Consider the following 26,380-nt stretch of genomic DNA (forward strand, 5'->3'; position numbering starts at 1 on the left):
ATCCACATCTATCACCATGCACAAAACTCAAGTCCAAATGGATCAAAGACCTCAACATAAAGTTAGCCACACTGAACTTCATAGAAGAGAAAGTGGGATGTACACTTAAATGCATTGGCACAGAAGACCACTTCATAAATATAACCCCAGCAGCACAGACACTGAGACAAACAATTAATAAATGGGACCTCCTTCTGTAAAGCAAAGGACATGGTAAACAAGACAAAACAATGGCCTACAGAATGGGAAAAGATCTTCACCAATCCCACATCAGACAGAGGTGTATCAAAATATACAAAGAGCGCAAGAAATTGGTCCTCAAAAGAACACATAATCCAATACAAAAATGGAGTACAAACCTAAACAGAGAACTCTCAACAGAGAAATCTAAAATGTGTGAAAGACATTTAAGGAAATGTTTAACATCCTTAGTCAACAGAGAAGTGCAAATCAAAACAACTGTGAGATTCCATCTTACACCTGTAAGAATGGCCTAGATCAAAAACACTGAGGACAACTTATGCTGGAGAGGTGGTGGGGAAAGGGAACACTTCTGCATTGCTGGTGGGAATGCAAGCTGATACATCCCCTTTGGATGTCAGTATGGCAATTTCTCAGAAAATTAGGAAACAACCTTCCTCAAGACCCAGTAATACCACGTTTGAGAATATATCCAAAGGATGCTCAATCATGCCACAAGGACATGTGCTCAACTATGTTCACAGAGCTTTGTTTGTCATAGCTAGAACCTGGAAACAACCTAAATGCCCCTTGACCGAAGAATGGATAAGAAAAATGTGGTACATTTACACAATGGAGCACTACACAGCAGAAAAAAATGACATCTTGAAATTTGCAGGCAAATGGGTGGAGCTAGAAAACATCATTTTGAGTGAGGTAACCCAGACCCAGAAAGACAATTATCACAGGTACTCACTCATAGGTGGTTTTTAAACATAAAACAAAGAAAACCAGCCAACAAATCACAATCCCAGAGAACCTACATGGGAAATAGAAAAAGACAAGATCTCCTGAGTAAATTGGGAGCATGGGGACTGTGGGAGAGGGTTGAAGGGGAGCGGAGAGGCAGGGAGGGGAGCAGAGAAAAATGTAGAGCTCAATAAAAATCAATAAAAAAAAACCCCCACACTTGAAAGTTTATTGTTGCTATCTAGGACGTAGCACTTGAGGTGTGATGCAGGTAGGAGAACACAAGTCATAGCTTCAGAATAAAGTTGATCAAGGACACAGAGCCATGAGAGATATGGAACCATTGGGTCCGGCTGGGTTTGAAGGCAATCCTACCTACAGGCATTTCATTTGGGCAAATTTGCCTGCTCTGTACCCCTGCTAGCCTTTGAAAGTGTGCGTGCAGCGTTGTTTAAACTGGTTACTGGTACTTGATATGCAAGGATATGCAAGTTTCCTGAGCCAGGATTAAGCTAGAAGTTCAATATAACTACAAATAATACAAATAATCTTTAAAATATTAGAGTTGACATGTAAAACATAAATATATCAAATTCAATTTCTGGGGAGAATATTTTCTTTATATGTTTTCTTCATAGGAGGACTGGGGATTGTTAATTTTTATACCAAGTACAAACACCAAAATTGAGCATGTCTTGATAGTGCCCTTATTGATCACAGTAGTAATATAAAACCAGGTGACTGTGATGAAAAGTGACAGAGCTATTCCTTTAAAATTGATCCTGACATTTCACTTCTAAATATGTACTCCAAATAATTGGTAGTAGATGAGGCTCAAATAGGTAGTCATAAGCTCACATTCATAACATTATACATAATAACCAAAAGGTGGGGAGAACTCGTGTTGAACTGATAAGTGGATAGGAAAAGAAAATGTGATAAATGCACATATACATACATACACACATATGTACATGCATGCATGCATACATACATACATACACACATATATCATGCTTAAGAGGAAAGTGAAATCTGGTATGAATTATATGAATGAACCTTGAAGACGTCGTGTGAGATGAAATAAGCCAAATGGATAACCAATTCCTCGGTTCACATGGTACCTTACAGAAGTCCCATTCATAGAGACGGAGAGAAGGAGGAGAATCGCTAGGACTGGCAGACGGGGCATGAGGAGCTACTGCTTAATCGACATGGGGGGGATACTGAAAATTGCTGGGGATCCCACCCAATGCGCAACAACAACAAACACTGCCTTTCGTCTCGGGATTTCCAATGTGGCAAGCACAGAGAAATGTTAGCAGTCCCAGACAGGCCACCTGTCCTGCTCTGTTATCAACACAAGATACACGTGCTATTCTCTGTTTCATACATGTGCAGTTATTATGTGTTAATGAAAATTAAAAATTAAAACAGCTGATGTCTGGAAAAAATTGGAAGGAAAATCAAGATGTCCATAAAAACTGAAAGAAATTATAAAGATTTATATTTATGAATTACAGGATTCAAAATTAAAAAGATGATGATTTACCCAAATTGATACATAGGTTCCCAGGAGGTTTTTCTTTCTTTTTTTCTTTTTTAATTTTTTTTCGAGACAGGGTTTCTCTGTTCCTTTGGAGCCTGTCCTGGCACTAGCTCTTGTAGACCAGGCTGGCCTTGAACTCACAGAGATCCGCCTGCCTCTGCCTCCCGAGTGCTGGGATTAAAGGCGTGCGCCACCACCGCCCGGCCCCAGGAGGTTTTTCTTAAAAAGACTTATTTATTTTATTTTATGTACCTCCAATGTGCAGCTTGGGGTCTGTGGAGATCAGAAGATGACACCAGATCCTCTGGAACTGGAGTATCATATGGCCATGAGCCGCCATCTGGGTGCTGTGAGCCGAACCCAGTTCCTCTATAAAAGACAGCACTCTGTGATGGGATGCCATCTTTTCAGACTCCAGTAGATTTAAAAATGATAATCAACAAGATGCTATGGTTTGTGTTTTATATGGAGATAAACGTGAGGGGCCGAGGATAATAACTGCGACAGGTTTGAAGAGGAAAGCATAGCAGAAGACCCATAATGTGGGGCATCAAGGCATCATAGAAACTACAGCAATTCAATTCAGACAATATGGCCTTCTTACAGGGCAGACAGACGGAAAGATAAGACAGATCGAAGGCTCTGGACTCAGAGACCCCCCCCCCCATCTACTTTTCTGTGACAGGGAGTGACATACAGAACAGTGGGTGACGATACGTTGATTGACACATTGCTGTCACTTTCAGAATAGCAGGCAGGAGACCTAAGCAGGCTACATGACCAGGACAAATTAATACACAAACTAAATGTCCAAGAAAAAAAAATCAACCACATGATGTGTATAACGGACACAGACACTTGGATTAAAAATAGGCTAACACATAATTGTGAGATGTATGAAAATAAAAAATGAATACTTGATCGGGAAATTTTAAATTGGTACTTCTCTTTGAAAAACAGTTTGATCTTATCTATTAAAGCTTGATTGAATGTCTATTTCTCCTGCCATATGGCCCATCAATTTGACTCCAAGACACAGTTCAGTAGGACCAGCAGGATCACTGGAGTTATATGAATTTTACTGGTAGCATCCAGAACCTGCAGGGCACTCATGTCCACCACTAGCAGAAGACACATTTCAATTCTGAGCAAAGCAATTAGTGCTTTCAGCAGCATGGACGGATTTCACGAATGCGTTGTCACACAAAGCAAGTCAAATACAGAGTATTTCTCCTGTGACTCTGTGGAGTCTACATCCCGAGACCCCCAAGAAGACCACCACGGAGCCACACTTCTGAATGCAAAAGCAAGGCTTTGTTTATTATGTATGGGCTAGCACGGGTCCTCTGCCTCACAGTCTGGCACAGCAGATGGAGGGAGAAGGACCCCGTCTATTTCTGTAGGGTTGATAAAGACAAAAATCCTAAGACAGGATTACAGCTTTAAAGTACAAAATTGCTTATCCTTTATTGCTATTGGCTAAAGGTTAGGTAAAGCTCAACTGTTAGCGCCTGATAGGCTTTTATTGTCTAAGGGAGAAATAGCAACAGCCCCTTGGTCATGTCCTCCAGATATCTGTTGACCCTTTGCTAACCGCAGGGGATATTTGGAATCCTCTCTGATTGGTCCATCATTACTCCTCTGAGTCAGCAGTTTTATATAGCTTGGCTGTTTCCCATTAGCTTATACTTTCCCTAAAAGGCGGCTGGTGATCCCCGGCTTTCCTCAGGGGGGCTGAAGTTCAAAGTCCCACAAAGTCCCAGCACAAAACTGGAATCTTTTCCAGCCTCACAATTTCAGATGTATAATGTTCCACAGTGGCAAGTTAAAGTCAGGGTTTAGGAATGAGGATGTAGATGAAGGCACTATAGGACAAAGTCAGGGTTTAGGAATGAGGATGTAGATGAAGGCACTGTAGTACAGGACCGGAGCATCTCAGGGTTTCGGAATGAGGATGTAGATGAAGGCACTGTAGGACAGGACTGGAGCATCTCAGGGTTTAGGAATGAGGATGTAGATGAAGGCACTGTAGGACAGGACCGGAGCATCTCAGGGTTTAGGAATGAGGATGTAGATGAAGGCACTGTAGGACAGGACTGGAGCATCTCAGGGTTTAGGAATGAGGATGTAGATGAAGGCACTGTAGGACAGGACCGGAGCATCTCAGGGTTTAGGAATGAGGATGTAGATGAAGGCACTGTAGGACAGGACCGGAGCATCTCAGGGTTTAGGAATGAGGATGTAGATGAAGGCACTGTAGGACAGGACAGGAGCATCTCCGCTAGTTTTGGGTTGTCATAGCACATTACCTAAAGCTGGGTTCCTTTCAGGCAAACAAGATTTATATTGGATCAAAGTTCTGAGGCTGAAAAGCTCAAGCTTTGGTATGTACATCTAGTGCCTGCCTATCCTGGTGCCGTGGGCTGGGTGTGGGATCTTACACTAGCAGTTCATGGGAGCAAGGAGTGTCATGTGTGGGGCGGGGCTCAGGGGAGGGCCGGGCTTGACCAGAACAGGCCGGTGTCTGGAGTTTCTTCTGGTTTCTCCCCACTACAGAGACAAGCCTAAACCCTTCTAATGGTGGTGCCTCATGTTGTAAGCATCTTCTTTCCGTTCCCACCTCTCAAAGCCTCCACCACCTTCCTGGTCTCACACTGGGACCAAGCTTCTGGCCCAGGTGTCTCAGGGCACAGCTCATACTCAAACCGTCGCTGGAAGAAATGATTCTAAGAGTTAGGGCAGTGATTATCTTGGTAATGAAAGGGAAATGGTTTGAAATTTGGAAGAGACAGGGTGTCTTGATGTAGTTCTGACTGTCCTGGAATTCACTATGTAGAACAGGTTGGCCTTGAACTCACAGAAATCTGCCTGCCTCTGTTTCCCTATTGCTGAGATTAAAGGTGTATAACACCATGCTCAACTTTCTTACACAATTTTTAAAAACATTTTTTTTTCTTTTTGATTGTAGCCCAGGCTGGTATGCAATTCTATGTGGTACAGGCTTGCTTTGAACTCCTGGCAATCCTTCTTCAGTCTCCCAAGTGCTGAGAGTATGGGGATTACAGTTGCCTTTTAAAATGCATGTTTATGTATTATGGTATGCCATAAAATAGAAAAAAAATAAATAGGGTTGAGAGATTCATTCAGGAAGTCCTGGGGGCAGGAGGGCTCAGATAGAAAGTCCTTGGGGGGGGGGGCTCAGTTAGGAGGTCCTTGATTTTCCACTGGAGGATCAGAGTTCAGTCTCCAGGACCTAAGTAAACAGGCTGAGTGTACTGCTCTGCTCTTGTAACCAGAGGGCTGGGGCTCACTGTCCAGCCAGCTTCTGTCTGCTTGGTGAGTTTCAGGCCCATGAGAGACCTTGTTTCAAAACAAAAGCAAAACACAAAAGGGTAGATAAGGTAGATGTGCATGAGGGGTGACAGATAAGATGGTCCTCTGGCACCTGCGTTCACACAAGCACACACCACATACCCACCATACACAATCACACCACACATACACCACACACAAAGCATACCACACACACCACATACACACATACCATACACAAGCACACCATACACAATCACACCACACATACACCACACACAAAGCATACCACACACACCACATACACACATACCCTACACAATCACACCACACATACACCACACACATAAACACACACACACACACACAAATCAGTTGGATTGTGGCTCCACGTAAATGAAAGTAGTGAGAATCTACAAGGTCCTCAGTAAACACTCAAGATGATTGCCTGACAAAATTGGGAGCATGGGGGTGGGGGTAGAAGGGAAGGTGGAAGTGGAAGAGGAGGGGAGAAGGGGAGGGGTAAGGAGAACTTGAGGGAACAGGATAGTCAACATGGAGGAAGAACAGAGCTGAGAGCAAGGAAAGAGATACCTTATTTGGGGGAGTCATTATGAGGTTAGCAAGGAACCTGGCTCTAGAGAACTCCCCAGGAATCCACAAGGATGACCCCAGCTAAGACCCTAAGCAATAGAGGAGAGGGGGCTGCCTGATCTTGATTTGCCCTGTAGTCAGACTGATGAATATCTTAAATATCACCATAGAACCTTCCTCCAGCATCTGACAGAAACAGAGGCAGAGACCCATATCGGAGCACTGGACTGAGCTCCCAACGTCCAGTTGAAGAGTGGAAGGAATGAGAATATGAGAAAAAAGGTCAAGACCATGATGGGTACACCCACTGAAACAGTCTACCTGAGCTAATGGGAGCTCACCAACTCCAGTCGAACTGGGAAGGAACAAGTATAGAACCAAACTTGTCCCTCTGAATGTGGATGACAGTTGCATGCCACTGGCAATGGTACCAGGATTGATCCCTACTGCTTATAATGGCTTTTTGGGAACCTATTCTCTTTGGGTGGATACCTTGCTCAGCCTAGATATAGTAGAGAGGGCCTTGGACCTTCCCCAAAGCAATATGCCTTACCCTCTCTGAGGAGTGGATGGGGGTGGGGTGTGAGGGTAAGTGGAAGGAATGGGAGGAGGGGAGGAAATGGGAACTTGGATTGGTATGTAAAATGAAAAAAAGATAGTTTGTTTTCTTTTTTTTTTTTAAAAAGTAATAAAATAAAATAAAACACTCATGCTCAGAGGGCATTGGTTAACTGAGAGCCAAGCGGTTAAGGAGAAATACATTGTACTTGCATGTTGAATATCCAGGTTTAGACTAATGAGTTTAGAAAGGATCTTTCCAACATGAAAACTCCATTTGTGCAAGATTGACTCCTCGACAAACACTTCAGGTTAAACCTGAGGAAGCAGAGCTGTTGTTTGTTGTGACTGGGTGCTAAGTCTTTCCTGAAACTAGTGCCTTCTGTCTTGGAGGGAAGCTCCTTAAGATGCAGGTTATAAAAAGGATGCAAACAACTCAAAATAGCTTCAGGAAGTTCCTGAAACTGACCAGATTCACTAGGTCCCTCCCTTCTCAATTGTGTATAAATGGTTAGGACTGTTGAGAGATGCCTCCAAGAGTCAGAGGTCAGTAGGATGGCGGGGAAGAAGGCTCAGAACCAAGGAGCCACCAGCTAAGGGCACTCACTAACCTGCTGGGCTGCCCAAGGTTTCCACCTTTTAAGAGCTGTCACACATGCTGGGAGGGTTTGGAGATGCAGCTGTCTTTGAGTTGTTCTTGTTCCTTTAGCTGTTTTTGTTCCCTCATCCATATCCATGTAGGTAACACAAATAAAAACCATTGTCACCAAGTTGGTGACATCGTACTTTGATCTGTTATCAATTTTCTACATGGTGAGTATAGAGCCTTGCATGTCTCCCTAGGAATAATGTTGGGCAACGGATCTGAATGGCCAGCTGCCTGCTTTATTAGCTAGTGGTCAGCGATGGAAAGTGACTAGGTTAGTCAGCAGAAACTGGTAGAGGTGTTTACCAACCACACTGTCTCCATGCCGTCTAAGGTGGTCTCTCCTGTGTAGACTAAGATGATCTGGCACTTGAGAAACTGACAAGGTAGCAAGTCTGAATCTGGCAAGGAACTGACCCATTCTTGAGGTGGGTACATTCGAGGCGTTTCCAGAGAACTGAGTGGGAAGAAGTCTTTCAGGGGACCTGCTATTTACACCGTTTTGCTAAGTGAGCACTGCGGGTACAATAGCTACAATACACATCTGCTTTAGGTACGTCCCTTACTTCAGTCACGTCACCCTGCTCCACCCAACCCGATGGTCTTCAGAGGGGGCGGGGCATGTTTAAACAACTTCATCTTACTTTGGATCATTGACTGATGCCTCCGAGAGCAACACTGTTTGCTCAGAGAGACAATATACATTAGATAAGGAGCAGTGGCTGGCGTTCAAGTGAGGCTCAGGAGAGGTAGAAAGCGACAGAAACCATGAAACAGAAGCCCTGCTGCTGCAGGGGACACACGGACTATGGCTAGGAAGCATCCACTTCCGTTCCAGTGATGCCCGGCAGCACCTCACACCAGGAAGAGCAGCGCTGTGTCCACAGTGAAGACCTCCAGTTCATTTATAAAGCGTATCTTTATTTGAGAACGGTTCTCCAGTTCTGTGGAGAACTCGACAGAAATGCCAGTGGATTTTTTCCTCATGGTCTCAAAGTTGCCTGCAACATTTTCCTAAAATGTTGGGAATGCAGGCTCTTTAATTCCATAAGTTTTTCAATTTGTGAAATCTGGTTACAAAGAGGAAGACATTCTGATCTTGAAAACTCCTGATCATGATAAAATTAGATGATTTAAAGAAGGAATAAAAAAATGGGGAATTTTGACTATGTTTTTAGAGAAAATAAGAATATATTATCCTTACTGGTAAATGATGGCTGTGCAAAACCAAACTTATAAATTCGAGTGAGAAGCAATTTTTAAAGGTCTATTTAAAAACAATATATTATTCCTTTGAACATACGTATTTACTCCTGGGAGTTAGAGTGCACAGGAAAGACAAAATATGACTCTATCCACTTAAGTGTTAAAGTAATTGATATCTGATCCAGAAAACTTTTCTATTAAACATGGCTAAGCACAGATCCATTACTGAATATTTATTTATTTAGCAAATAAATCTTGATATTCTCATCAAGAGGAGACAGGGTATGCTTATTGTATTACTTTATTATTATTAAAATACAGCCATGCAAGAATAAGAACTGCATGGAATTGCATTATTTCATTGGAATATATGAATAAAAATCACAAGCAAAATCTTTATAAATGAAAGCATAATAATTCCAGGGCTGGTGAATTATTATTTGTTTTATAGACCCCGACTACACCACATGAATCAAACTGGATGTTTTCTTAAATAAGAAAAATGGATAGCTATGCAATAAAAAATCAGTAATTTTTCCTCCATGAAACACAGTACAATGAAGCTCTATTATGATGTGGCTTGAAGATTTTGGTGGGTCCAAACTGGAAAAGGATGCACCCTGAATTCTGGCGCAACTGGAGCCTAAGCATCCTCAAAGCTGAAATTTCTCTGTAATTGAACTCTCCCCTCATCAGTCTGATAGAAATGACTCTTCCACAGAAGGTGAGTAAGTTTTCTCATGATAAATCAATGCTAGACCAATTTCTCATTTAATTAGTTCATTCAGATAAAAATTAAAACCTGGACTTAAATTCTAAAACTATTTCAGATTGAATTACTTTTATACCTTCCTCCTGTGTCTTATAGAGAAGTTGGGTTGGAGAAAGCATGTTGGTGCCTGGGGGGACCTTCCTGCTCATGGTCACCTCTGCCGACTACACCTGTTCTTGCTGCACTGCCATGACCACGGAGGGAGGCACTGCATCCCACGTAGGCTCTGTGAAGGTGACCCCGAGCTGGGCAGAGTTTCTGAGATGGAGGACTGTCTGCCAGCCTCCACTGGCTGGATCCAGTGTGCTGGTCTCCAAGTTTTAATCATTAGCCACAGCTTCTCCAGAAAAACTTTTGCTAGATACCCCTTCTTCCGACTGCCAGTGTTTCTGTCACACGACTTATCTATTGTGTTTCTTCAGACTATTTCACCAGCTTAGAGAACCTTCAGATTTCATCTCATGTCTCTTGCTGCAGTGCAAACTTCATAATTTCGAGGGAGGGGCCAGGACAACACCATCTCCCCTGAACCTTTGCTGGGTGCTTGCAGTGCGTTTCCTGTCTGTAGAAGACAGAATGTGGGGTTAAGTCTGTGCACATACGTGAAGATAGATGTATGTAATGCCTGGTACAGAGTAAACCCTTAGTAAAAAGGAGGTGATGGTAAAGTACACGCTGTGCAAGCATGAGGACCCATGTTCCATCCCAAGTAAGAAGCCACATGTGGTAATAATCACGTGTAATCATGGCGTAGGGGAGGAAGAAGCAGGAGCGTCTATGGCACATGCTGACCATCCACTTTAGCCTGTGTGGTGAGACTCTCAAAATAAGATGGACAGCCCCTGAGGAACAACACCTGCGGTTGACTTCTGTTCTACACACACACTCAAATGTGCACACACTTGCACACTTCTGTATACACACAAACACTCTAATGGGCATTCTTTTATATAGACTTGAAAGTACACATGCACGCACACACACACACTTGCACACCCAGAATGCAGGTGGTAACTAAAGAGAGCATATGAAAATGTTGAGAGTTTCTGAAGACGACAGCGCTGCACACAGAAGCGTGTTTTCAGTGGTTAGGATGGGGTGACTGAGGATCTGAGCGCAGTGGCAGGGTGGTGATCTAGCTTTTATTTGAACTTATCTGCATGTAACTGTGCAGTCATGGCCGCTGCACGAATGTCTGCTGAAGTAAGTGGGCAATCGCATTTCCAGTCGGGTAGAAGCTTCTTTTGTCTGCTGCTGGTCATGGTACTATGCCAATCATCTCAGCACTTGGGGGGCAGAGGGAGGAGGATCGCTGCAAGTGTGAGGCCAGGTACAAGACTGCCAGGTTTAGACAGCGAGAGCCTGTCTCAAATTAAAAAAAAAATCTATAAAGTAAATGAAAGGCAAATGCCAGTTTGGGGGACGTGCCAAGAAAGCAGTGATTCTTTGGTGCGACTCATTCTTGCTGGTTTCAGGTGATCCTGGTGCTCATTCTAAGTAGATCACCTTGAAGGTGATGGGGATAGAGAAGCCACACCTCAAAGCTGCATTACCTCTTGTAATAGGCCACTAAGAATTGTTTCGCCCTCATCCCAACTAACAATTCTGGGGGGAAATCCGTGCTCTTTTTGACCCAGACGCAAATGATGTCACTTTTCAGTTGTCTTGTGTGCTTAAAGCACAGATTCCACAGAGGCAAAGAGCTTTAGTAGCCCCAAGGAAATTTGAATTCTAAGCTGCCTTCCCTATTCACACCCCCGGAAATGCTTTATCTTCCTTCTCTAGGTTCTCATACCACACTGTCAAACACTAGCAATTAGTAATTGAAAAATAATAGAAACAATCGTTAGTGATGTGTAATTATCTTCTCCTCCAAAGTGTAAGATCTTTAGCATGGATTGTCTTGCCAACAGATCATAATTCATCTTGATAACAGGTTTGATGGAGTTTCAGGAGATGTGAGTCTGGCTCATTAATGTTATTATTGTTTTTAAACTCTTAGTGGCAACAATGCTTCCTAAGTATTAATTAATTGTCATGACTTCTCTGAGAAGTAGGTTAAATATAGCTAAATAAATTTCACCGGAATAGAAATTGGTGAATTGGCAATCTCCATGACTCCCTCTGTATTCTAGACATTAGGATGGAAATAGCTGAACTGGATCCAGTCTTCCTTGGTGATAAGTAGGCATGATTTTTATGTACTAGCATTGCCCCCCTTAAAAACAGAAAACCCATGAAATATAATGAATTAATTTAAAGAAAATTATAGCAAGCAACCAAGTATAAGTTCTGAGAAATATTGACTAATTTTTAAAATATACTTTTCTTTTGTGTTTTAATCTTTCTTTAAAAGTTTGCTTTTGCAACTCTGAGATTCCATGTTACACCTGTAAGAATAGTCAAGATAAAAAACACTGATGACAGCTTATGCTGGAGAGGTTGTGGGGTAAAGGGAACACTTCTGCACTGCTGGTGGGAATGCAAGCTGGTACAGCCCCTTTGGATGTCAGTGTGGCGATTTCTCAGAAAATCAGGAAACAACCTTCCTCAAGACTCAGCAATACCACTTTTGGGTACATATCCAATCGTGCCACAAGGACATGTGCTCAACGATGTTCATAGCAGCTTTGTTTGTCATAGCCAGAACCTGGAAACAACCTAAATGCCCCTTGACCAAAGAATGGATAAGGAATATGTGGTACATTTACACAGCCGAAAAAAAAAAATAATGACATCTTGAAATTTTCAGGCCAATGGATGGAGCTAGAAAACATCATTTTGAGTGAGGTAACCTAGACTCAGAAGGACAATTATCACATGTACTCACACATAAGTGGTTTTTAAACATAAAGCAAAGAAAACCAGCCTACAAATCACAATCCCAGAGAACTTAGACAACAATGAGGACCCTAAGAAAGACATACACGGATCTAATCTACATGGGAAGTAGAAATAGACAAGATCTCCTGAGCAAACTGGGAGCATGGAAACTTTGGGAGAGGGTTGAAGGGGAGAGGAGAGTCAGGGAGGGCAGCAAAGAAAAATCTAGAGCTCAATAAAAATTAATAAAAAATAAAAGTTTGTTTTTGAGTATGTGTGTGGGCGTGTGTGTCACAGCACATGTGTGCACAGCGGAGGTCAATCGAGGGTGGCAGTCTTCTACAGCCTGGTGTGAGGTATAGTCTCTCTTCTATTTGGATAGCTGGCTTGGAAGCTCTCCGGGGAGTCTCCTGTCACCTTATGTCACTGCAACACTACTGGGCTTTTAGATCCCTGCTTTCACATGGGTTGCCGGGCTTGTGTGATGACTGCTTTCTCCTGCATAGCTGTTTTCTTGGGTCCTCTGTTGAATGCTTAAGAGAGTGCTCAAACTCACTACACCAGGATCAATGTTCACTGTAGCATGAATTCTACATCCAATTCCTCTTTTGTCCTCTAAAATTCCCCTGGTCTTTAGGGATTTATGATTCAGCTGTCAATGGTTGGGCTTACTACCTTTTCTCTGGAGCACTGAGGCACTATGGATAAAAACCAGCAATCTAGAAGCCTGTGGCTCAAGGACCAGAACTAGATTCCCATCTGAGGCCGGCTGTCATCAGTCTGGCTGGGGAACCTTCAGAGGGCTATTCGTCTTTTCCTGTTACTGATTTGTTTCTAAAGTAGATCATCTTTCCCCATAAATTATGGGAACAACAAGAGGGCAAATGCAGAGTACCTGATACTTTAAAAGTGATCAATAATAGACTTGTTATTAACCTCATAAATCAAAGCGTCAGCCTCCAGGAGCAGGAAAGAAAAAGATTATTTCTTAATTTGATGCCGGGACAGCAGGTGCATGCTTTTGGAGGCCTTGCTTCACCTGGCAGGCATTGCTGAGCGTAGTTTTGTTTGGTATGTATGTATAAAACTTCTTCTAATCCAAAACCACTTTGGCAGATACTGCCGAGGGAACAAAAGCAGAGACTTTACAAATGGAAAGGAGGGAAAGCAGTGCCCCCAGTCCCTGTCCTCTGCCATGCTGCTGTGGTTTGGATGGGCCACATCCTTCAGGGAACTACAGCTTTGGACACCAGGCCTCCCTCCGTCTGGTGGCGCTGTTTTTTTGGGAGGAGAAAGTTAGCTGGAGAAGTGAGAAACTGGGGGCGGAGGGGGGGGGGAGAGGAGGCCTTGAGGCTTATTACCAGTTCCCCTCCCTCTCTCCACCCCCACCCCTACATCTGGCCCTAGTTCTTCCTGCCACGTTGGACTTTTCTCTTGAACCATGAGCCCAAATAAGCCTCTCCATTGCTCAAGAAAAGTAAGTGAAGCAGGTATCTGTGGTTTCTAGAGAAAAAGGGAGGTGAGGGATGAGGTAGAAGGTGGGAAACTCAAGCAGCATGCCTTTGGTAAAAAAAATAAAAATAAAAAAAAATCTGTTTTCAAGGAAACACTAATTGCTGGGAGCAGGGAAAGGGACTGGGACAAGGCAGCTTTCTGTCACTAGTCTTTACATCGCTGTGTTTTCTTTAAAACCTTAGAAGTTTCTAGATTTACTCCTTCAAATGTCTACAGTTGTGACCATACACAGTATATTGTGTTGAAATGAAGGCTGGCACTACTTAAGTCTTAAAAACAAGCTCACATTTGAACTCTTTAGATTAAAGCCTACACCTGCAAGTCGAAGCAACCAACAAGCCACACAGAGCTCTGTGCTGGTTGCCATGGCGGCAGAGCATCAGCCGAGTGTGCGACGAGGAGCTCACCTGTGTAGATACAGTCCACGTAGGCAGGGTGAGTCTTGACGAACACCTCCTTTACCTTCTCTATTTTATCAGCCCTTATTCTTGTTGCAAAGGGCGTGTACATGACTGAGAAGGCCTCGGCTCTGGTGATGGCTTCTTCAATCATGGCCTGGGAGGAAGCAAACGACCCACTTAGCAGCTCTAATGGCATAAGATTTTCTGAGAATGTAAAAAATATAATTGCCTTTATGGATGATTTAAAAATCTATATACTGTACAGCAAAGATAACATATTTTGGTCTTAAATATTCATTAGAATGTAACTTAATTAGTTTTGAAAATACTATTTCATGTTAAGAAATCCAATTAACTGAAGAAAGTTTGTAAACAGCCACCTGTACCCTGAGCCTGTCTTAAGATAAAAAATAAAAATTCTGTTTTTCAAAGTGTCATTTTCTCTACTTGATTTAGAAAACAAAATTCACAGGTAGAGCCTTATAGCCAGCCTACTCGTGAACAGATATTGGTGGATCAAGTTATACAAAACACTTAAAAAAATAGTCTGAGCCACCTGTACTGAATTATTTTTAAAAGAAGGACACATGTTCTTCTTCTCCCACTGCTGGGGAAAGCTTTTAGTAATAAGAGTCTTTCTCGGTTTTCCCAGCAAAGTATCTTTACCTTGAGATCACAGGTGACAGATGAACTCAGCTGTGCAAGATGGGTCTTTGAATTACCTCTGCTCACATGCAGTTCTTGCTAGGACCTTGCCCTTCCTCTCAGCTTCCTCTTTTAAACAGGCCATGGCACACTTATAACAGATTAAAAAAGGGACCATCACGAATTTTAAAGAGCATTTATTCTTTTCCTACAACTTTCATTCTAAAGGAGTCTTGAAGATTGAATTAAAAGAATGTCTATAGCTACCCCATTTTTCTGAAAATAGCATAAAAACATATTCTATTAAAAGGCCATATATATTTATAAGAATAAGAAGTTCCCCTGAAAAGATTATCTACAACGAATAAGAAAACCAACAGATTGGAGTTGCATAATAGTGGGGGAGAACCCAGCAAACAAATTATATCATTATCAACGTCATGTTTTGAGAGCATTAATAAGGTGAAAAGCAAGAAGATTTTTTTCATTCTGCAGTGTTACATGGACCATTTAAAAAATATACTTAAGCCGGGCAGTGGTGGTGCACACCTTTAATCCCAGCACTCAGGAGGCAGAGGCAGGTGGACCTCTGTGAGTTCAAGACCAGTCTGGTCTATAAGAACTAGTTCTAGGACAGGCTCCAAAGCTACAGACAAACCCTGTCTTGAAAAACAAAACAAAACAAAAATATATATGTGTGTGTGTGTATGTATATATATGTATATATACATATATATATATACCATAATTTCTTTATGGAATTTCACATATGTACCCCAATTCTGCTCACTTCCCAATCCCTTCATATCCGCCCCTCCCCCCTGCAACAGCTTCTCAAATAAAAATTTTAAAAAACCAAACCAAACCAAACCAAAATAAAACAAATCTCTCTCTCTCAAACACACACACACACACACACACACACACACACACACACACACACGCACACACGCACACACGCACACACGCACACGCAAAACCTAAAAACAAAAGAACAAAACCAAAACAACAATAAAAACCTCTTCTCTCCTTTGTCCTGCCTCTCCAACTCCTTTTCATCTGTACTGGTAGCATTGAGAGCTGCGGTGTGTCACGCATTATACCCTTTCATCCAATCAATTTTACTTGCAAATGTTCATTGGAATGAGCCACTGGTCTGGTTCAAGGCCTCTGGTTTCTGGTACACAATCATTATCACTGGATCCTCACGGAAATGCCTCTCGGAAAACCTGCTGCCGCCCAGTGGTTACCATTCTACAGGACCAGTCCCTTCATGAGCTCCAGCAGGTCCTAGATGGGGTAGATGTTTGGGTGAGCCAACCCAGGATGTGGGCCTGGGTAGTAGTTGAACTGGTCAGTCCAGGCCACCAGGGCTGCTCCGCTCAGGCAAGGGGCAGGGTCAGTTCCCCTACACCCTACATGGGCCATTTTCATGTAAGTATATGCTATACTGTGAATACTCCTGCCCCCGACACACACATGCTCCCACTCCACTTTGCACTACTCATCTTTTGTGAATCCCCTCCTTTCCTGTCATCAACAGCTTACATGATTTTATGTATCTTGACATGTAAGTAAGACTCAAAACAGGAGAAAATGTGGCCTTAGTTTTTCCGAGGCTGACTCAGCTTGATGCGATTATCTCCAGTCACAATCATTTTCCTGCAAAAATCCATTGTGCAAAAAATAGCACATTTTCTTTATCCATTCCTCTGCTGTTGGGCAGAGCTTGTTTTTGTAACCTGGTATGAATCATGCTGCTATGAACACAGATTGCAAGTGTCTCTCTGGATACCGGGGAGAGGCATAGCTGGCTCATATGGTAGTTCAGTTTCAGGTTGTTTTGGGTGACCTCCACACTGATTTTCATGGTATCTGAGCAAGTTTCCATTCCCGCCAGCCGTGGATAGTCCTCCTCACCCACATCCTTGATAGAATTTGCTGCTATTTCTTTTTTTGACAGCCACCATCTGACTTGGGTGAGATGGGCTCTCAGTGTGAATTTATCTGGTGGCCAGTGAAGGTGGACATGTTTTCATGCATGGCCAGTGGAGGTGGACGTGTTTCCATGCATGGCCACTGAAGGTGGACATGTTTTCATGCATGGCCACTGAAGGTGGACCTGTTTTTTCATGCATGGCCACTGAAGGTGGACGTGCTTTTCCATGCATGGCCACTGAAGGTGGACGTGTTTCCATGCATGGCCACTGAAGGTGGACCTGTTTTTTCATGCATGGCCAGTGGAGGTGGACCTGTTTTTTCATGCATGGCCAGTGGAGGTGGACATGTGTTTTCATGCATGGCCAGTGGAGGTGGGCATGTGTTTTCATGCTCGATTGACTGTTTGCATTTCATCTTTCTAGGATTTTCCTTTCATTTCAGTCATCTGTTAACTGACTGGACTGTTTGATTTCTCTTTCTGCAGCTTGAGTTCTTTGTATGTTCTATGTCTCAGTTTTGTCAGCTACATAGACAATGAGGGTGTCTACGCTTCTGCAGCCTCTCTTGTCTCTTCACTTGCTTCACAGTGTGCCACGAGACGCTTTTTAATCTCACGAAGTCCCACTTGTCAGTTGTTGGCCCTGCTGAGGGACTGGAGTGAGTATTCAGGAAATGCTTGTCTATTCTGACACCTTAAGGTCTTTCCCCTAATTTCCCCTCTAACAACGTCAAAGTTGCAGGTCTTTTGAAGGACTTTGATCCATTTGTACTTGCTTCTCATCCAGGGTTAGAGATAGGGATATAGCTTCATTTTTCTACATGTGGATATCCAGTTTACCCAGTACCATTTGCTAAAAAGGTTGTCTTAATGTATGTTTTTGGCATTTTTGTAGAATCTCAAATGGCTGTAGCCACATGAGATCATTTCTGGGTCCTCTATTCTGCCCAACACTGATCTGTTCTTACACCAGTACCATGCTGTTTTTATAACCGTGGCTCTATAGTATAACTTGAAATTGGTATGGTTCTTCTTTTGATCAGGATTGCTTTGACTATTTGGGATCTTTTGTGTTTTCACACAGAGTTTAAAATTGCTTGTTTCTATTTCTGTGAAGAACAATATGGGATTTTGTAGGGACTCTGTTGAACCTGTGAAGAATGATACGGGATTTTATAGGACTCTGTTGAATCTGTGCACTGGCTTTGGCAGAATAGCCATTTTCACAATATTAGCTCTTCAAACCCAGGAACTTCTGTGAAGTTGATCTTAAATCAAGTACCCTAACTGAACTTAGTCATTGCTTGTTCCATTCCTCGGTGACTTCAAATGGCTTCCATGATCATTAATGTTGTCCACATAAAAAAGCCTTGCTTCTTATGATGTCAAATTCTCTCTTTCCTCTTAGATTGTCCATAACACTGATTTTCCAAGTGCAAGGCACTAAAGGGGGTTGTGCAATGGAGTTGTTGGATGTCACTCAGGGGGAGTTGCCCTTTGCTGTGGATGTGTGGTGAGGCTGTGATTGCTACGTCCTGGACCATCTTTGGAAGCCTAATCAGGTCAACACAGGCAAGTCTGGAATTTATAGATTCAGATGAGTAAAGACTCTGGTAAAGTCTGGCAAAGACAGAAATACTTCCTTCAGTGTTGTGCTCCTTTGGACTCAGAGCTGGAACCAGCCCCAGGAGGCCTTTTCTAGACCAAGTGGGTTTGAAGCCACTGTAGATGCACGTGGAATGATGTGGAACCAGAGGACGGATACCTGAGATCTTGGGTTTAAGGTCAGAACTCGGTTTTACTGTTTATTTAAGCTGTTGACTCCCTTATTAATCAGCTAGGACCAGAAGGCGACTGGCTGGAACAACAGAAGTTCATATTCTCACCACTCTGGAAGCTGGAGTCCCAAGACTGAGGGCCAGCAGTGTTGGTGTCTAGGGAGGCCTCCCCTTTTATCTTGGAGATGGCTGTTTCCTTCCTGTGTCTTCGAATCAGATTCCTTCTATTTCCTTTTCTTTCTTCTTGTGAGTGTATATCTGGTGTTGTAATCAAATCCAGGGCCTCCTGAATGTGAGCTATCTGCCTGATGCCTGTGATACATTCCCATTTTTTTTTATGTGTCTTAATCTTCTTTTTTATGACCCCACTCCTATTGGACTGGTCCATTTTAACCTAGATCTCATTTTAACCTAGCCCTCCTTTCAAAGAGCCCATTTCCAAATATGGTTTTATTCTTAGACACTGCACGTTAACACTTTACTTGACTGTAGAGAGGGGACAATGGTCTAACAATTTCTAACACCTTCGAGGCTTTCCATTGGTCTTACTGAATATCCTGGAAGTGGGCATTTTGTCTTAAATTCTGGCTGAAAAAAAATCAGTGAAGGTATTTGATCTTCCAGCTTGCTTCTAGGGAGACATTAGCAAGATCACAATCAGGACAGGATGGGAGTGAACACTCTCCATCCCTTTTCTTTTCCAATTGCTGGCATTGTAAGAGACTGCTGGCAGGGTAGCTTGACTAAGCCATCTCACAGCAAGGATGGCAAGGCACATGCCCAACAACACTCACCAGCTTTGCTGCAAGTGGCAGAAGTGTGGTTTACATGAGGCAGCGTGATCCACTCCTTGGCAGATCTGTGCCCTTGGCTCACTGCTTCAGGCCTTGCATTCGGGCCTTGCTGTGTGTGTGTTTCTAGGAGAGCAGACTTCCTACTGGGAACCAACATAGGTCACATTTTTGTCTCCATGTTCTCCATCCTAGAGACACCTAAGGGAGTGGGCTAGTGAGCAGACCACTTATACAACTCCTGAATGAGAGATGAGCTCTCAAGAGGGCATGGTGGTAAGTGCTTGTGATCCCATCACTTAGGAGGTAGACGCAGGAGGAACAGAGGTTCAAGGACAGCCTTGGCTACAAGAGAGAGATCTTTTCTCACAACTGAGCAAAGCAGTGAATAAAAGGAAGACATTTCCAGAGGGAATAATGCTTGGAGAAAATTATTTTAACACCAAGGAAAAACGATAATTACTCTAGAGTAGAAATGAGAATACGGGTTGTTCTTGCGTTCATTGGATCCTGAAATATCCTTGCCGTGTTTTGCTTTTTTCTAGGACGAGACAGTCTTTTGACATTGAACTTGCCTCACGCTGCTCTGGTAAAGGAATAGAGCAATATTTCATATACTACTTAGTGTAATTACATTATTGGGTAGCTGGTTAATGGAACAATCTAGGAAAAATTCAGCCTACATACTTTATTAAAATTGAAAATTTTATTTTCTGGTACCACAGAGGCTAGACTGCAAGAAAGGGGCTTTTTGGACCCATCCAGTTCAAATTACCTGAGTTCTGTGTCCTCAGTGTGCCTTGTTTTCTGCAACAGGGCCTCCTGCTAACCTCTGAAAAGCGACCAAGGCCTGCATAGTGGTCTCTACTCTTGATGGAGCCACTTGAATACATGGCAACCATTGAAAAGTTTTGTCTGATACTGAGTTTTTTGGTTAGTCCATTGTTCTTGTGGGGACTACCTTATATAAATACATGCATACATATATACATACAAATATATAAATTTAAAATCTATGTATTGTATAGAATCTCAGGTAAATATAAACTAATATGATTCCTTGAGGCTTTATTAAATAATCTTAGATCATTTGTTCCTCTTCTTTTTTATTCAATCTATATTGATCAAGCTTCAGAAGGAGGGAAGCAATTAAACAGTCATATCAAGATGCAGTATTTCCAAACCGTGACAATGACCACCATGGTAAGGTCACAGTACAGGTGCAGTAAGTGGCACTCACATGTTGGTTGCTTAAAAGCCATTGAACAGAAGGGAAGTCATGGCTGCTACTGTGTTTATTGGAAAGAATGTCTTTTCTTCCCTATGGCTTCTTAGCACCTGTATCAACAAAGAGCTGGTTGTAGATACACAGGTTGACTTCCAGCCTCTCTGTCTGTTCCCTCGGTTGTTCTGTCCGCTTGTATGCCAATACAGTGTGCTCTCCTAGTGGCTACAGCTCTGTGGGACATTTCGAAGTCAGGCAGTGTAATGTCTTCTAGTTACATGCAGATGGCGGGGTACAACTTTTCAGATTTCTAGTATTTTGATGGGGATTTCATTGACTCTGTAAATATTTTTTGTGTTATGGACATTTTCAACAATATTGATTCTTACAGTCCATCCATACGAGATATGTTTCTTTTCCTGTGATTCCTTTATTTCTTGCATCCATATTTTGGTTTTCTTTGTAGAGATATTTCATCTATTTGGTTAAATTTGTTCATAGAAATTTTATTGAGCATCTGTATCTGTTGTAAATGATATGATTCCCTTCATTTCTAATTTGAACAATCTGCTATTGGAGTATAGTAGTGCTACTAATTTTTGTATTTGATGATTTTTAATTTGATGATTTGCTTTATTAGTTTTATATTGGTTTCTCGTGCAGAGATTGGGTCTCCTTACATATAAGAGTGGGTCACTGGCAGACTGATATTTATTGATGGGGTCTGCTCTTCATCCTGCTTTTAGTCATCAACTGCTTCAAATATTTTTAATATATTTATTATTTATTTAATATATGAAAGAGTCGCACACAGAAAAACAAGACACAGAGAGCTACAGAGTCAGAGACATAACATTGTGTGGAGGTCAGAGGACAGTTTGCAGGCAGGAGTCAGTATTTAGCTCTTTTCCCTTTGTAGGTCCTGGGGATTAAACTCAAGTCTTTAGACTTGGCAGCAGATGACATCCTGCTAGCACTCCTAATGATCAACTTTAAAAATTAGTGTAACAGTTTATTATAAAATTTCACAAATGTGTAGATTAGAACTTTTCTTATTTTTACCCCAGCACTCTATTGCCTTGCTTCTTCTTGTTGGTCTCCTTTTCATCCCTAATAACACCCCTCTGCTTCTCTCTGCCTCCTCACCCCACCTGTCATATATATATATATAGTTACAGTTGGATTGCACATGTGAAGGAAAGCATGCCATTCCCTCCTCTCCCATTCCCCTTCTTATTTCCATCTCCCTCCTCTTAGACCCCTTCCTCCTTAACAGATTTCCCTATTCTACTTTCAAGTCACAGATATGTTTAAGTCTATATTGTACACACGAGAGAAATCACGCAATGTTTGTCTTTCTGAGTCTGTCTTATTTAGTTTGATAGGAAAATCTCCAATTCTGTCTATTTTTCTGAAAATGAAGTAATTTCATTTTTCTTACAGTTGAATGAAAATGCATTGTCTAGATACACCACATTTATAAATTCATTATCTGCTGATTGGCATTTAGGATAAGTTTTGTGTTAGTATCCCTGTGTTAGTATAATTTTTTCTGATATATTCTCAGGAGCAGTGTAGCTAGATCATATCATAGGCTAATTCTACTTTTCAGGTTTTGAGAAACTACCGTACTGATTTCCGTGGCGACCGCACTAGCTCACGTTTCCACTAGTCTTTATCGTGTTTATTGGTTGTATCACGTTCATTGATATTTGTATATGTTGAGCCATCCTTGCATCTCTGAAATGAATCCCATTTGATGACGGTGATTTTCAACATGCTGCTGTGTTTAATTTTTTAGTATATTGTTCAAAATATGTGTCATCTTGGGTACTGCATTTGTACAGGAACTGGTCATTTCTTTTTGATTATCAGTTTTACTGGTCTATGTGTGGTTGTTGTAAATTAGTCTTAACTTTGTCTTTCATAAGACTCTTATATGTTTAAACCAATTTTAAAAATAGAATTTTAAAGAGAGAACACGCAGTGTATGTGTTTCTGAGTCTTGGCTACCTCATTCAACATGACTCTTTTTCTAGTTCCATTCACTTACTCACAGATTCTGTAATTTTGTTTCTTCTTTAGAGCTGAATAAAATTTCATTGTGTATGGATGTGTATAGATCTTCATTACCCACTCATCAGCTGCTGGACATATAGGTTGGTTCAATTTTCTAGTTATTATGAATAGAGTTGCAATCAACATGGAAAAGCAAGCATTTCTGTGGATATAGAACCCTTGGGTATATGTCCAGAAATGACATATCTGGGTGTAAGCGAAGATTGTGCTTTGGTTTCCTGACCACCCAGACTCAAATAATCACACAGAAACTGTATTAATCACAACACTGTTTGTTCTATTACATCAGGTTTCTTATTAAGTAACTCTTATATCTTAAATTAACCCATTTCTATTATTTTGTGTATCACCATGAGGCTGTGGCCTACCAGTAAGGTTCTGGGTGTCTTTCTGCTTCTGCAGATCCATGGCATCTCCTTGACTCTGCCTACTCTCTCTCTGTATCTCCTCCAACCTGGATATATTCTGCCCTGCTATAGGCTGAAGCATCTTCTTTATAAACCAATGGTAATAAAACATTCATATCATACAGAGGGGAATCCCACATCATCTTCCCCTTTCTGTCTAAATAAAAAGGAAGGTTTTAATTTTAACATTATAAAATTGCATATACAAAACAGTTATCAAGCAAGAATATTTAGTCTATTTACATTTGGCAAATTAAAGAAAATACTCTATCATCTATCAAGGCGTCTTTCTGTTTGGACAGCTACATGGCATCTTGGAACCTTGTGATGATACACAGAATAATAGAGATGGGTTAATTTAAGATGTAGGACTTAATAAGAAGCCTGAGCTAGTACGTCAAACAATATTGCAGTTAATTTAGTTTCTGTGTGATTATTGGGGTCTGGGCAGTGTGTAAACCAAAGTGCCATCTTTGCTAACAAATGGCGCCAGTGTGGGGCAACTACACCCACATAAAAACTGAGATAGCTTGGGAAGGAATGCTAGACACAAAAGAACAGAGTTAAGCACAACTTCTTAGTAGCTACATTTTTTTCAGAAAGGCTCTGTTTGCTGGCCACAAGGAGAGATGTGGCTTCTTTAAAATAATGGTGGCTTCCTGGTTTGTGCTAGTCGAACTCTTGAGTCTTTCAGGAGGTCCTGCACTTAAAGGGGTTTGTGAGCAGTGTGCTACATTGGTTAATGGTGACATAGACTTGCTGCATCCTTGGAGCTGGGGCAGTGAGCAGGACTCGATTTGCAGAGGCTGTGAACGTACCTCTGCCATATTGAAAGGTCAAGAAAGGCAGAGACAGCATCCATGGCCACTGCCACCACACTGCTTATCATTCTTAAATGCTCCTTGTCAGGATAGTATTTCAGATACACAATAGGACAATAAAAGACCTCTAAATGGGTCACAGTGTGTTTTAAAATGTATGCAGTCTTGCGAGAGAGAGGAAAAAGAGTACAGACAGATATAAAAAACAGTCATAGGTTAAAGGAGTAAAGATAATAAAATAAATATTGAAAAGTAATAGAATAATAAAAAGCCATGTAAAGACAGAATATATACAGAGAGTCTGGATTATGCATGTTGTGTTTTCTTTGAATTTTTTGACTGCAGAGAGAGACATTTGGTTCTGGGGGCCGTTAAGTTAAACCAACGTAAAAGTCTGGACATGAAAGGGCCATTGTCCTCATGAACTCACAGTGACTATGGCTACCTGTCCAGACTTACACAAGATCAAGTCATTCACCATTCCAGCCCATTAGGAGAGTAATGTGAGGTCCCACCCCTGGCCAAGAAGCTATTGGCAAAAGATGAGTGTTGACGAGGTGCAGTCAGTTTTCTTCAGAGGCCTCTGATAGGTTGCTGATCTTCCAGTGGGTGATCACCTATGTGCACATGTGTAGTTCTAATGGACTCAGAGGGTTAGCAAGAAGAAAATAAGAAAAGATGCCAAGAAGCTGCAAGCGGGCTGAGGGCATGTCTGGGAGTGAAGTCGGAGTGGAGAGTAGGGATGGATATTATAAAAACTCATAATAAACATTATGAAATTCTCAAAAAACAAGTAAACTATTAATATTATTAAAATTAGAATATTTTAATATAAATATTGATGTTAAAATACAGATTTTGATAAAGCATGTTTCTTGACTTTGGAAATTGAGACCAGATGAATATTTAGTTGCTTGTAAAAGAAGAAACTATCAAAGGAGGAGCAAATTTCTAATGATGTTTGACTTTGACTTCAATGTTCTGAGTTGACTGTCCTTCCCTGGCTTGTTCTGTTGATGTCAGTAGACATGGTTTGCATGAGAATGGTAAAGCAATCAGTCCCAGGTCCCATTGTTGAATGTGCAATCTTCTCCACACTGCTCCTCCAAATGAAGCTTTGAAATCACGTGCGTGTGTCCATGGGTCCCAGTGAAGAGTTCATTGTCACTCCTGTGTTTCCAAGTCTTAAAAATGTATAATTCCGTAAGGCAAGAGTCATGTGGGCAGCTTATTTCCTCTATAACATCAAGTTATAATAATTTCTCTTAGTACTTTAGCTAAGTAAAGAGAACCGCTCACCCTAGAAGTCAGCTTGCCCATGATGGCTATGACGCGGAGACTATGGAGGAGGAGGAGGAGGAGGAGGAGGAGGAGGAGGAGGAGGAGGAGGAGGAGGAGGAGGAGGGAGGAGGAGGAGGGAGGAGGTAAGTCCTTCAAAGAGTAAAGGTAAGTGGATGTGAACAGACGAGAAGGGAGGGAATTCATCTCCCTCTCACACACCTAGAGGGCTTGACCCTCCTGACAAAAATTCATGAGTACTGGAAGGATTCCCGTGAAGCTGAAAGAAGCTTTGTAATACTCAAAGGATTTCAGGGTGTTGAGATTGTTTTTGCCACCTCCCCCATTTCTTGACTGATGCCTGATAGAAGTCATGCAGCCAGAAGGAATTCTGTTACTTCTAATTAGAAAATGTAATCAAATAATTTTAGACTATCAAGTTAGTTCCTTATTGCTCCCAATATTAGTCTTGACCACAATCATACTAAGTTAATTTCTTAGAAAATTTGATCTGGAGAGCACCTCAGGACTTTCCCAACCTAATTCATTGAGAATGGGGAGGCTTTAAGAGGCTTTTAGAGGAACCACTTTTTAATTTTATAGAATTTAAAATTAGACTTTTATATTATAAATCACTTCCTTTTGAAAAATTAAGGTTTTACCTACTGTGGACATGACAGGAATTTCATAGACACTTGCAGGCTGTTAGGGAAGGTATGCAAGAGTAACTTCTGTTCCTGGTCCATGAAACATTGTTTAGTGTATACTATATTTTCTCCCACTGGGGACTGAAGAGAACTCACAACCAGGCCTAGAGGCCTACTCCTGCCATCCCCAGCTACTCAGGAGGCTGAGCAGAGAACTGAAAGTTCAAGGTCATTGTGGACCACAGGGTAAGTTCTAGGCTGTCCTGGACCACAGAGTGAGTTCAGGCCATTCTGGGCCACAGGGTGAGTTCAAGGCCAGTTTAGGTAATTTATTGAGATATTGCCTCAAGACAAAAGGTAAAAGTCTTTTGTGGCTTCTACTCAGTAAGAGTGAGAACATGTTTGTCTAGTCCACAGGGGGCTCAAGGTTCAATCTTCTAAGTAGTGGGAAAGTGAGGGGGGAA

The 26,380-nt window shown here is 41.8% G+C and overlaps 1 protein-coding gene across 1 annotated transcript in view; it reads right to left on the reverse strand.

Moving 5' to 3' along the window:
- Spata16 (spermatogenesis associated 16) overlaps positions 1-26,380 on the reverse strand; it is a 252,045-nt gene that overhangs the window by 52,794 nt on the left and 172,871 nt on the right. Inside the window, exon 5 of the mRNA XM_050142057.1 lies at positions 14,313-14,460. Coding sequence (XP_049998014.1) covers positions 14,313-14,460 — 148 coding nt within the window. The remainder of the gene's footprint in view (positions 1-14,312; positions 14,461-26,380) is intronic.

Source organism: Alexandromys fortis, unplaced genomic scaffold (genome assembly GCF_014885135.2).
Source record: "Alexandromys fortis isolate MF-2015 unplaced genomic scaffold, M_Fortis_MF-2015_v1.1 scaffold_41, whole genome shotgun sequence".
Classification (NCBI taxonomy): Eukaryota; Metazoa; Chordata; class Mammalia; order Rodentia; family Cricetidae; genus Alexandromys; species Alexandromys fortis.